Raw genomic sequence first — 14,595 nt, 5'->3', positions numbered from 1 at the left:
AATAATTATAATATTAAAGTTATTTACTAAATATGTAACTGAATTAGTGTTCTCGAAACTTATCCATAAACCGACTTTTATGTCTGGAAACTTGAAAAATACTCGAGAGACTAAAATATCAACATGAAACTAACTAACTCAACAGTAATAGAGAGGGAATCTAGAATATATCTGTAAACGTAATCTCACCCAAATCTCCCAGGGCTAGCAAGACCAATTTCAGTTAGACTAAACTATCCTAGTCCGAGACTCAGATAGGATGAGTCTAACATTACGTAACTTTGTATTGAACAAACATACATACATAGATTAAAATTAACTAAATAGATTATTCAACTATGCTCATAAATAGGATAACTTTTTTAATGCTTAATTAAATAAACTTCGAAATTAATATACGTGTTTGTACCAAGAGATGAAGCGCGTTTCGGAGATTTACTGTATAATATTATTATCATTACATAGTATAAAACAAAGTCGCTTACCGCTGTCTGTTCCTGTGTATGCTTAGATCTTTAAAATTAAACTACGGTTTTTGATGCAGTTTTCTCTAATTGATAGATTGTTTGAATAAAAAAAATTACACACAATAAACGTAAAAAATATAAAGCACAATCTCAAAACGGCGACCGAACCTTAAATTTTACGTGGTTTCCGGTACACGTAGTTTGCGTACACGCTCAAAAGAAAAATCAAAACATTTTTTTTAGCCTGACCCACGATTTTAACCCAAGATATATATGCAGCTATTATTTATAAGCTAGACACTAGACCGAGACAGTTTACTCATATTATAAAAGCGATACATAGTCATGTCCAAAGTGAATTAGAAACACCGCAGAAACTTACCGCAGAGCACCGCCATGTGTTCGACAACACCACAAATTCGAACTTGCATCGTGGACTAATTACGAGTTAATAGTCACTTTACTTATGATATGGTCAAATGCACACTATTAAACGAAAGTGGACCAATATTTAAACTTCATAATTCGAGTAACCTAGTAAGATGTCTTGTTTCACATATGTTTATCTATCTATAAATATATTTATTCTGTGTATCCACTAACTTCATCTTAACCACTCAACCGATTTTGATGCGGTTTTCATTAATATAAAGAGCGATAAACGAGGAAGCTTTGAATCTGTAATTATGTTTATATAACACATGGGATAACATTCGGATGTACTTGCCCGAACGACAATTGCTGGAAACACTAATAACAGTCAAACGACTTTCTTTAAATCATGACGTTACCAAACCTATTTTCTGAAAGTTCATTTTTTGATAATAATATATATATTACACCGAAATGCTGATAATTTATGATCTTACAGTAGGGTCCGTCACCTTATATTTATCTCTTGTATTCAGATGGTCGAACGACCGCGGCCCGTGCTCCGTGTCGTGCGGCGGCGGCGTGAGGGCCGTGCGGCCGCGCTGCCCGCGCGACCAACGCTGCGGGCCCACCCGCTACGAACGGTGCAATACACACAGGTACGTTTGATTCTCAATGATTATACTTATTTACGGCCAGTATTATATCTTAGCATTTCTGTCTTTGTTCTTATATGCAACCTTTTTCTGTTTTTGCGATTTAATCTTAATCGATAAACAGAGAATTTATCGCTGTTTGAAAAGAACAGTTACAACACATATTATTATTATTTTTTGACTTAAGGTATTGATTTAACGGAACAAAAAGCCTTTCCGCCGATAAACAAAGACCTTTACTCTAAAGCCAAATACCAATCATTTGTACGGTGTGGCTATGGGCCTATGGCTCTTATTAAAATGGTTTTAAAAAATGCAATGTTGTCTCGGTTAAAGTATAAAGGATAAAAGCTTTTTTCAATCTTCACTGATACACAATCAGCTGATACACAGAATTATTTACCCGTATTGGTATTAAGTATTAACTCATATCCTCTGTGTAAAATGTACATAGTTCATTAGCTTATGTTTTTTTTAAATTTTCTTATTGATAATACCCTTGACTACAAGTAAAAATGAATTCAAAAACAATAATAACATAATTAACATATTTTATATTTTATTCTTAAAGCTCAAAATATTTCTTAAATGAAGACAAGATATGCTTCGAAATATTCTAGAACATTCTATGTTTATCGAAAGCGAACTACCTTTATTTAAATAAAAGAATAAAATAAAACGCAGTCAGTGAGATTATAGTCTTTCTAATGACCAAAAATAAAAGGCGGAAGACCAGAAATACCAATTAAGTTGTTTAGGATAGCGTGCCTCGCGAACAATAGCTAAGTTCGGAGAGTTAAGCGCGCCAGTCATTACCGATACGATTTCAACCGTATTCAAGCGATTATCCAGTGCGGCTGTAATTACACTGGCTCACTCATACTTCAAACGGCAACACTGCACTATAAAGTATTAGTGTATAGTTGTAGAGTAAATGATAGTTGGGTGGTCTTACCCAGACGGACTTTTACAAAGATATACCATTATTTTGTAAGTCAGTTTACCAGCACACGTAACGTAGCATCTTAGATATCGTGACTGGAAGAGCGTTGACAATGTACAGATTGCATAATAATTCTAACAATAGGTACATCAGATGTCGGTTTATTTATTTTTTAGGGTTAAGTACCTCTAAAGGAATACGGAATCCTTATAAGATCACTTCGTTGTCTGTCTCTCTGTATGTCTTCGTGTCCATCAAGACCCTTTGTGCTTGGAAAAGCGTAGAGGTCAGCCCAAATATTAGGGTCCGTGAACCCGTGCTGTGAAATAAAACTTCTAAGTCCACGCAATCAAAAGATATGGCCGTTTATGTCGTATTTCCCGTACATTCGCAAAGGAAATCAAAACCTAGAGGGTACTATTGACCTAGAACCTTTAAATTTGGCATAAAGCGATATCTTGTAACACCAGCACAAGTGTAGGAAAATATCAGAATAACGATAAATCTTTCAGTATCGTTTGGTGGTATGTAAGCCTCAATGCTTGAGTCCGACTCGCACTTGCCCAGTTTTTTTTTTTTTTTATTTCACACATCGAACATGAAGCGGCATAGTGGCGTGTATTGTCGATATAAAATAAAAACCGTGATTCACTCAGCTTCAATTTATTTTAATTTTTAGCACTGCGTAGTATGTGATACGGTTCATATTGAATAGAATTTCTTACACATATATTTTGAGCATCTTGATCTCGTACGCTGTACGAGAGCATGAATGATATTTAAAAAATGTAGTTTATAGCAAAGCAAGGAGCCGCCGTTTTTTCTATAACTTTTAATAAGCAATGTTAGTTTTGCAAGCAACGACTTTTTTTATTCTGGTTTGAAGTTTCGTAAGTTATCTTATATTGATTCAATGCAATATGGCCTATCAATTCAAGTAAATTTGAATTAAAGATTATAAATTATTAAGATATAAAATTATATATATATATATCTACTTCAATCATGATCAGAAATCCCAAGGTGAATTGGCCATCTAAACGGTGTCATATAAAACCTCTAGACATTTTTCTTTGGTAATTGGAAGCCAACATTACAAACTTCATTCGCTGGATGATATTCAACATCTGAATCGTCACCGAATAAATTCATTCATTCTTCGGTGACTTCAGTTTGAAGCAATTTAGCCGTAGTTGCGGTCAACGTTTGAAACTAATCATCTTTAAACACTAATGTAAAAAAAGCGTTGCAGAACTATAGATAGTTTGACCATCGATAGTTGACCGCGAAAACTATTCAGGATATCGATAGTACTATCGATAGTATCGTTTTGATCAATACTATCGACAGTATCGGTAGCTCTCCGTGAGCAATACTATTGTTTATCGCAATACTATCGATAGTATCGCTAGGTCTCTGTAAGCAATACTATTGGTAGCGGCAACGCCATTGATAGTTATAGTATCGATAGTTTTGGATTATCGATAGTTTAGGTTAAAAGTAACGGGTTTTGCAATACTATCGATATCACTAACACCTTAACTATCGATAATCTATCGATATGCAACACTAGTAAAAAATACTGCAGCTTTTCGTAAACATAAGTATCTGTTTTATAAATACACGTGTGCCTCAAATTGAGTAAACCCTTTGTGTGTCTCATTAATAAGTTCGTTTATTGTTATAAATTGCGATCAGCTTACTAACCAATTCATGTTCATTGTATAGTATTGATTACTTTGATAGAAACAATGAAAGTCATTGTATAAACACGAGAAGTGAAGATAAACTTATAAGACCAAGTTTGCGACTTCGCAAAGTCAATATCTTGCGGGTAGTCGGTTCTATAATAAAATCCTGCAGGCGCTTTATGGTATCATTTCAGAAGTAAAACCTTTAAAACTTATATAAAAGAAAAACATAAAAAACTATATTGTACCGAAGACCGTAGATGATTATAAAATGTAATGTAATTTTATTTGTGAAAACGGGTTATTACTGACTACTGATTTTTGGTTTTTATTGGTTGAATCTATATTCTAAACCAGTTTTTAAGAACATATTTCATAAGGCAATTGTTCAAATTAATGATTGTGTCATATGGACCTACCTTTAAGCTTTTTGAGTGTGATCATTTTTATTGTATAAGAACTATGAAAACCTGTACTGGTACTAAGATTGCATCTCAATTGGCACGCGTGTTAAGAGCCGGTGTCGATAAAATGATTAACAATACAAAAACGTAAAAATAACGTAGGTGTTTGGTACATTTATTTATTTATTTTCGGGAAACATACAGCAAATTATAATACACAAACATTTGACACCAAAACAAGTGTCGCATAAGCCAACAAAGTTTCCACTGTTACATAAAAACATGGAATGAACCTGATAAGAACAAGTTATTAACAGATAATCGAAGTATATAAAATAAACAAAAAACAAAAATAATATTAATGACAAATAAAGTTTTTAAGGCTCCTAAGTTTTAAAAAACTTAAACAGATTTACGTTAAAGATATCAACATTACTTTAACATATATATACACATACATACCCAACAAACATTTTTGTCGAATAAGAAGAAATTACGCGACTAATAATGGTATAAGCGTTGTATAGAAGTAATTTTATTCTGTTATTCGATTTAGTGCCGTCGAAAGTTTATTCGACTTGTAGTCGTGTAAAAACATCGTAGAAACGTATATACGACTGTTTTATACAACTATTACACGGTATTTAGTCGTGTAACCAGCGTTGTGGCAGTAGAAACGTCTTTGCGACTTTTATACCGACTATAGTCGTATTAGAGTGATGTATAAAACTCCTATACGAATTAAAGTCAATATGACTATTTTATGACATTTATATGACTGAATGTCCTATAAGAGTTTTAAAATACACTAAATATTACACACACCGCCATTCATTTGCGTCTTCGTAAAAATAATTTTACAGAGTAGAAATGGATAGAAAAAGCTAAGGGCAAATATAAAAAAATGTCTCCACTTTAAGAGGAAAGTTAAAAAAACCTATGAATCATTTCTTACCTCCAATTGTATTATATCGAATATAAGTACGCGACAAGTTAACTGTAGGCTAACTGGAGATGGTTCCGTATAAAATTTAGTGAGTTCTGAGCTACGTATTAATCGAAGCGCAGAAAGTGCATTTTGTGGCTCTATAAAAGTAAATTCAAATGTAGACGAATTTGACGAAATGTTTGATAATTTGTGTGTTAGTGATAGTCTATTATGATAGCACAAATGAAGCCCATGAAAATGATATACTTCATTATAATCTAAAAAATGGGCAATTAATTACAACATTTCACAAACTGCTTTGAGGGACCTAAACAAAATTCTTAACGAAAGGATACCCGGTTCAGTTCCAAAAGATCCAAGAAAACGTATTAATGTAATAAAATCTTTTAAAAAGATTTAGTTAAAAAGTTATCGATATTTATTATATCACGTATCATTTTTTATCTCAGCTGAACCAATAAATACTCAATAATTATATCAAATAAAAAGGTTTTACACACTTGGCAATTACTAAACTGAACTCTAATTTCGTTTTCTATGGCGGAATATTTACAAATCCATTAATGACATAAATTAAAACGTCGTTTAGAAGTTGTATAAAGGTCTTGTCCTGCACTTTAAATCGTGTAATGGTAATTTTTAAAACTTACTTTAAAAAATCTCAATAAAATATTATTTATTTAATTGATTACACTAGCGCGTTCATTATATAGTTAAAATTAGCGCATAAAACTCGATAAAATTAATTTCCCATCAGATCAACATTCCTTGAACATGAGTTTCGAAGTAAACATAGAGATGAATAAATAAAAAATAATGTTCACAATCAATTAAGTTTGTTCGTGACAGCTTTCAAACTCAATTTACAATTAATATTTTATCCTGTCACTTTTACAAAAAATATAGTCTGGTAAGAAGCGTGTTGGATACTGGTATTCGATCAAATGTCGTAAAGCAGCGGTAATAAACACTTTAAGTCTGCGGCACGACCTCTATACGACCTCTATACGACCACTATGCGACCAAAAAGTAAATTATGCGACGGCTACATGACTCTTATAGGACACTAAGTCGTATAAAATGGGCCTTTTCTTGGTGATGTCGACGTTATAGCGGCGTAACGGCGACCAGCTTATAGAACCAAAAGTTACAGTTGGCACGTTGTGGCGACCTGTCAAATGTTTGTTGGGATAGTCTATTCCAACCATAAGAGAACAAAAGCTAAATAAACAACATTTGACATCGAAGTAACGTGACGGTAATCAGCTAGAGCTTGAATAATAATCTGATTATTGAAAAATGATATTAATTGTGTATTGACGTAAAAATACCGTCTTAAACGTCAACGAAACTAATGAATTATCGGAACTGTAGAAGTAAAACTAAAGTGGATATAAATAGTTTAGTGAAATAGTGTTGTATTATAAAATTAGAAAACCGCGTGGAATACGTAAATCTAAGATTTGTTTGTCTTTATTCTTTTCTATATTAGAAATGATCACACGTGATTTCGCCAATAAAATCAATCAAAGTATCAAGCGTTCTGTTTTTAAACTATAAATGTCAAGATTTCACTTTTGTGCAGTTGCGAGTTCTCGTGGGCGGAGGGCGAATGGGAGGAGTGCAGCGCCACGTGCGGCTCGACGGGCGTACGCGAGCGACAGCTGTTCTGCGTACCCGGGAACATGAGGTACGTGCTCCGACTTTCTTACAGCATATAATTACAGGTGCAGTAAAACGAAAATAGATTTTACCACATTTTTATCTCGCCTCGGCCAATGTCTGTGAAAGTAGAATTTTCTTATTGTTTTTAACAACTTCGTAATGAGTTAGATACTTGAAATCTAGATATTCAAAAGATAGATGTATCTCTTCAAACATTTTCAATTAGCTTTTCGTATTGTTATAAGTAATGAGTAAGTATCTCATTATAAATTTTCATTTCAGATTGAAAAGTACCAATTTTATTTATATTGACTTTAAGCAATTATCATGCTGAATAATCCAATGGATGATTCTCACCTACACTGTTGTTTTTAAATAAAAAGTACACAAACTGATAATATGTACATTTTATATTATGTAAATATTTTTTCATAAAGTACTTTACTGTTTCTAAAGTAATTTATTAGTAGATATACTGGTGTTACTGATTAGAATACTATGAAATAATTTCTGGAACTTTAAATTTATTTCATATGGGAGTGGAAGGGTAAACTCTCTAGGAATTTAACCCGTGCGAAGTCGGTACAGACGACTAGTACCTACTTACATAGAATAACAGGCATTTTCTATATTTTATTAATTTCAACGTAAATGTTAATTAACAAATTCACCATTTATTTGAATTAATTCAAAATTTACTTGACACGGGATAACTTTATATTAAATTAATATTTTACATCAAAAGAAGATTATAATTCATACTTCATAATTCAATAATACTTATTTAGTCTAATCCAATTTAAAACGGATGGATAAACGTTAAACGTTTGTCTGTCAGTCTAATATTACTTTCTTCGGTTAAATTATGTTTCTTCTGATTAAAATTAAATGTTTATTTGTTTCAATTCTTTCGGCGTTTGAGTGGACTTTCAAAAACTCGTAATACGAAATAAATTAATTACAGAAATGACATTACATTCAGTTAGAAAACACATAAAATCAGATTTGATTGACTACACTTAGATTAAATATTATTTAAAATTTAATTCTAAACAATAATGAGATTGATCGGTAAATTCACATACCTACATTACACAGCTTTAGCTCGGCTGGTATTCGAAATTCACCGTTCGTACAACATTCATGTGAACGTGAAACGTGCACGGAGACTTTTGAATCTACATAAGCGAATTTAAACAAAACCATTCGTTCATTCCTTCTACTCTTAGGTTGCGGCCAGACAAATCAATACATGCAATGTATTATAGTATAAGAACGGAATCAAGTTTATTTAAAAACCTAAGTAATCATTGTTATTAAATATGTACGAAAAATATAATCCATTTTCTAGAAAATAAAAAATTAAAATAAAAGGACTTGATATAATCACAAAAAAGCGTAATACACGGAATAATATAAAATACTACAAAAAAAATTTAACGCTTCTTCGTTTGAGGGTTTTGTTGAGATCCAACGTAATTCAGATATTTAAACTCCGACTGGGATTATATTTGTAACCAATATTATAGGGCCATTCGTTTCGAACATTGAACCACTTATTTTCTCGATCGTAGAACTTTTACGCGAGAAACCCGTGCGATCGTATCTTCCCAAGAAACGGTTATTACGTTTTTAGTTTTATATTCGTTTAATTAGATGTCGGTGAATTTTATTGATATTTGAACAAATAGGATAACACAATGTATATTTTGGCTATAACAACTACTAAATAACTGTTTTATATGTGATTTTTGATACAACGATACAAAAAAAAAAATTAAAACAGTTCTATAAATGTTTTTTTAAAGACTATTAAAAATAATAAATTTTCTCTATGTCTTTTTACTACTATTTTTTTTTTTAATTTAAAATATATAATTTCACTGGTGTATTCGCCTTTATACTTTCGACGTAGGTATCCACTTTACGGAGAGACAAAACACAGCTTCCAATATCAAGCAACGGATCCCTCGAGCTTTACCGAGTTTCATTCTAGCCTTCGTGTACTTGTAAAATGTATGAATATTGCTCTTTTATGACATTTGCCACGGTGAAATAACAATCATTTCTACACAGTATTGATTTCATACAAAAGAATCAAGGGCAAACAATCCAAATGCCACGTTATATATTAACGAGCTGCCTCGATAGTCTAGTGGCTGAAAGGGTGCAAATGTCAAGATCGGATTTCGGGTATTTCAAGAAATTCTGATTAGCAGGAATTGGTATTTGGAGTTTATATCAAAAATACATTATTGGAGTATTCCAGTGCCTCGAAAAAAATATAAGGCTATTAATATTGCACCTGAACTCTATCCAGTCGGTTCGAATTTTCAGTCCCATCGTATTGTAAGAGTGCATTTATATATAATTATGTTATATTGCACACACTTTTTCACGTTGTTGGTAGTCTCACTAGAGAATGGATGTCTTGGCCAAAGTCGAACTGGAGTCGATCGTATATAATTTTATTGCTTATCATTCCTTACTCTCAAACTGTAAATTTATTTCTTTTAAATTTATTTGTGTCTATTAACTTCGTTCCAACCGAGTATCCCATGACACATCTCTTTTTCCTTCGGTGTACAATATTTTACTACTATGTGAATCTATCTTACCCGAATTCTGCCGATACTATAAACATGTATATTATTGTACAAAGTAACTTTTATTTTTATTAATAAATAAATAAATAAATAAAATAATATCGGTTTAAGTTGTGTTATTTAAAGACAGTCGGTGAGGCAAATCTGTCTAAAATTGAATGCAAATTTACAGTTTCGAGCGCCTAATTAGTGTTTGCGAAGTGACCAGCGCATCTTCGGTCTTAATTGAATCCAATATTGGTTTCTACAGTAAATATACAAAATTAAAACTAAACTTACAATCTTCGTGTTTTTATTTATAACCACTGATACTGCTTATAAACGACATCAATGAATTAATAATATTAATTAAATACGTCACTTGATATTATTATAATGAATTAATCGTGTATTTTAAATTCTTTAATTTTGAAAAAAAGAAATAAATATAACTTAACTTTCTATGATTGCCTTTATAAAACTAAATTTACTTAAAATTATAAAGTAAATAGCAATGTTACTCGATTTAGTTTCGTTTTATTTACATGAATTAATATTTACTTAAATACGCAATTTTATCAAGTCGCATGACTTTTTGCAATAATTGTTTTTTTTGTCTATGTTTTAATTGCAAACAAAAAAAATACCATAGAGAGCGAAATCCAATAAAATAACGTAATATGAGTCTAAGAGACTATTTATGTCTATGAAACTAACATAACAAATTTAACCATAGAAGTTCTTCGTTCGTTACAGCATAACAACAAGAAGAGAGTTAATACGACGAAGCGTTTCACCAGCACTTTGCCCCCCTACCAAACCTGATAAAATGGAGCCCTGCAATAGAATACCTTGCCCCGTTTACTGGCAAGAGATGCCTTGGACTCAGGTGAGTTGACGTTCAATCTCTAATCTAGTGCAACACAGTCTGCACAGAGAGTCCTCCGATGACTTTTTGAAAAAGTATTATGAAATGTATTTACTGTATGTTTGGATTGTAATCATGCTATTAATATTATATTTTTAGATAGAGGGAACCATTATTATTTAGTTATTAATCAAATTTAATTTATAGCTACTCTTTCTAATAACACGAAATAATTAAATTATTATCATTAATTAATCTGATTCATCTACAACGATCTTCATGTGGTATTAAAGATCTGCACTTAAGTTCTTATTCTACATTTAAAAGTAGATAATTTCGCACTTTGAAAATTTGAACATTTCAAACTTAACTTAAATTCTTATATGGTTTGATACGATGTTACAAACTGTTGACAGTATTTTCATTCTACGGTTTTTCTAACTTTAATCATTTATTTTTAATATAATTAACTTCATAATATTTAATAGTGTTGTACTTTTTATAAATGGATATGAATAATTTCGCCATTATCTTCTCCCAAGTCTAATCAGAAGGTACAAAATTACCGAATCAATACGATTGTTTTTTTTTATGAGCTTACAGGAAGATATTACTCTGTAAAGAGAAGAATTACTTCCTACTATAAAACTATCGATATAAATGATTGAGGTATTGTGCCTTATCGATATACAAAATTAATATCAATTATATTACTATGAGCTCTTCCAGCTTGTTCAGTCTGTTAAATAATAAAATTAGTCATTTTCTCTCATCGTCTCTAGATATTCTCGTTGTAGTTTTCTCGCAATGATTTGTATGGATGAAATCATAAATCCAAAATCACACATGTTTTGTTTATTAATTTATTCTCCTGGGGTCATTTTTAAGACGCAGGAATTCCCTTGCCTGTGATTTCTATATAAAAAATTGATAAACGCCAATTTCTAAGTCCTCCTACTCCTCCTTTGTTACTTAAGAACTTATATACCTACATATATATAACTTATTCACCCGAACGAAGCGTAGTCTAATTTTAAACCATACACCTTTTTAAAAAGTACATACACCTGCAAACTACATTTTAGTCTATGGTAGATGTCAAACGCTACTATTATTTATTTGATGCCATTAGAAGCAAACCACGTCTGTTTGTTTTTATTATTTATGTTTAAATAAAAGCAGATACCGGCTTGCATTGCTTTATTGAATTGCGCTTTTACTTCAGCATTCTACAAACAACAAAGTTTTGAATCTCAAAAAAAATCAGTTAACTTTAATTGTTCATTCAGTGTTCAACGACATGCGGCCGAGGCGTGTCTCACCGCCCACTCGTCTGCCCGGCGACCGACGAGGCGCTGTGCGGCCCGAAGCCCCGCGAGCGGCGCCGCAGATGCCGCCTCCGCCGCTGCCCCGCCAAGCCGCCCGAGTGCCCCGCCACTGACGCGACCCAGTACTGCGAACTTTTCACCAAAGACCAGCTTGAGAGGAACTGTGTCGTTCCACCTTTTAGAAAATATTGTTGCAACGCCTGTCTCTCTGTTGGAAAGATTGATGGAGTATCTTAAGGAAATAGATTGCCGTATACTTAGTCATTACAAATCACTTGACCATCCAGTCACTAATATAGCTCAGTGTTGTAAAGATTGATGTCGTAAATTAACTTGTAATTTATGGTCCGAAACTAATCCTAACTTAAGAGAAATCGCTTAGGAAAAAATAGAACTAAATTCTTGAACTTGAACTTTTGAAGATATATTTTTTATCTGTGGAAAACATGAATTCATATTTTAAATTTGAATACAAGTAATATCTGATTGAAATATGAAACACAAAGACCAAATTGTCAGTAAGCTCTTTTTGTACTCAGAGGTGATCAATTTGCAATAATGAGACGAGAAAATCTCATTTCATTATTTTATTATATACACGTACAAATACGATACAAAAATGTAGTAAAATTTACCTATTTTTTTATTTTAAATTGCATATTTTTAAACGAATCAACGCGTATACGTTTTAATATTAAATTCAAGCCTTTAATTCTATGAACACTTAATTCCACTTTTATCGCTAATTAATTTCAAAGTATAAATAAACCAATATTAAAAAAAAAACGAAATAATATTTACTAAAGTAAACACAGTTATACGAATGAATTTAATATTTCATATTTAAATGTGGTTACCGCAAAAGTCGTACGTAAAGTTTACCAAGTATTCCGTTTTAAAAAGGATTTTTTTATTTTTTATTTAAAATAACAATACAACGATCAATCGAACAATTTTACGTTGTTATGTATTTTTGTAGTCGATATTTCATTTCTGTTGTCTAGTATCAATATTAATGTAAGTAGAATAAGATTTAAGGTATATTTACATAATAGGAGAGAAGTGCCATAATGTATACTACACACTTCAACGTATTAAATAAAATAAAACCATAAAACATTGAGTTTTTCATTTCGATTGTAATTTTTTTTAAACTAAACACTTTTCTTAGACTTTCTTTGCAAGAAATATTAATGACTTAACCCGTCAATGCGAAATGGTATTTAAGATGCTGTGCACCTGTTAATGGTACAGATTAATTCATCAATCAAATAGTACTATAGCACTGCGTAGTAGTGGGTGGTACCACCTTTAGGAATCGAAGAAATAATAAAGATAAACAAACTTCAGATTTACGTATTCCGTGCAATTTCCTAATAGCACAGCTATATTGTACAAGGCTAACAGTTCTTGATTAATATATCTTTATTTATAACGCTACGCTATTCCACGTAAATACTTTTATCCAATATAGGTTTACCTTCAAATTTCCGATAACAGCTTTGTAGACGTTTTTTCGCAAATCCATACTAATATTATAAATGCGAAAGTAACTCTGTCTGTCTGTCTGTCTCGCTTTCACGTCAAAACTACTGGACCGATTTAAATGAAATTTGGTACACAAATAGTCTAGAGCCTGAGAGAGGACATGGGCTATTTATTTGGAAAAAATGCTGTAAGGGGTTGAAAAGGATGAAAGGTTGTAAGTTGTTGAAAGTATTGTCATTTTAGGACTAGAAGCATAAAACTTATATTTTAGTCTGTATACTTATTAACTAACATATCAAGACACCCGAATTTTGGAAATTTTACCCCTAAAGGGGTGAAATAGGGGTTGAACGTTTGTATGGAAGTCCGTAATTTTTTAAGTTATAAACATGAAATTTTATTTTTGCGATACTGATTAAAAAGGAGTAGATACTTATTTTAGTGTTTCTGCATTTTCTACCGTTACGGGGGTGAAATAAGGGTTGAAAGTTTGACATTTTTTTAAGTTAAAAATATGAGACTATATTTTTGAGGTACACATTAAAAATTATTAAATACGTATTTAAGTCTTTCTAGATATTCTACCTCCAAGGGGTTTAATAGGGGTTGACATTTCTTATATAGTTTAGTCTGGAAGTCCGTCATTTTTGAAGTTAGAAGCACGAAATTTTATTTTTTGATACCGATTAAATTTGAGTTGATGCGTATTTAAACGTTTCTGGAAATTTTACGCCTAAGGAGGGAAATAAGGGTGACATTTCGTATATAGGATAGTCTAGAAGACCGTCATTTTTGAAGTTAGAAGCAGGAATCTTTATTTTTGGGCTACTGATTAAAAATGGGTTGATTCGCATTTAAGCGTTTCTGGATATTCTACCCTAAGGGCTGAAATACACACCAATGTGGTAAAAAAGAAAAAAGAACAAAGAGGCCTTAAATTTACGTAATATTTTAAGTTAATTTGTAAATATATTCATATTCTACGCGAGCGAAGCCGCGGATAACGGCTAGTCCATAATAAATGGGGGATTATTCAAGCACTCATCCAATGATATCGCGTTGATTCAATGTCTAACGTTGTTTATTTGACTTTTATCCTCTCTTGATTGAAATATACTATCGATGTGAGGTATATTTAGGTTTTAGAAAAGGTGTCGCGTCTGCCATGTCAGTTCAAAC

At 31.9% G+C, this 14,595-nt stretch overlaps 1 protein-coding gene across 1 annotated transcript in view; it reads left to right on the top strand.

Annotated features, from left to right (window-relative positions):
• Positions 1 to 13,045, top strand: part of LOC113401182 (A disintegrin and metalloproteinase with thrombospondin motifs 1-like) — a 59,323-nt gene extending 46,278 nt beyond the window's left edge. Inside the window, exons 14-17 of the mRNA XM_026640994.2 lie at positions 1,376 to 1,498; positions 7,068 to 7,172; positions 10,489 to 10,621; positions 11,890 to 13,045. Coding sequence (XP_026496779.2) covers positions 1,376 to 1,498; positions 7,068 to 7,172; positions 10,489 to 10,621; positions 11,890 to 12,165 — 637 coding nt within the window. The 3' untranslated portion in view covers positions 12,166 to 13,045. The remainder of the gene's footprint in view (positions 1 to 1,375; positions 1,499 to 7,067; positions 7,173 to 10,488; positions 10,622 to 11,889) is intronic.
• Positions 13,046 to 14,595: the final 1,550 nt, after the last annotated feature.

This window comes from Vanessa tameamea, chromosome 7 (genome assembly GCF_037043105.1).
Source record: "Vanessa tameamea isolate UH-Manoa-2023 chromosome 7, ilVanTame1 primary haplotype, whole genome shotgun sequence".
In the NCBI taxonomy this organism is placed as follows: domain Eukaryota; kingdom Metazoa; phylum Arthropoda; class Insecta; order Lepidoptera; family Nymphalidae; genus Vanessa; species Vanessa tameamea.
The sequence above is the reverse complement of the archived record's forward strand: the minus strand, read 5'-3'. Positions and strand labels throughout refer to the sequence as shown.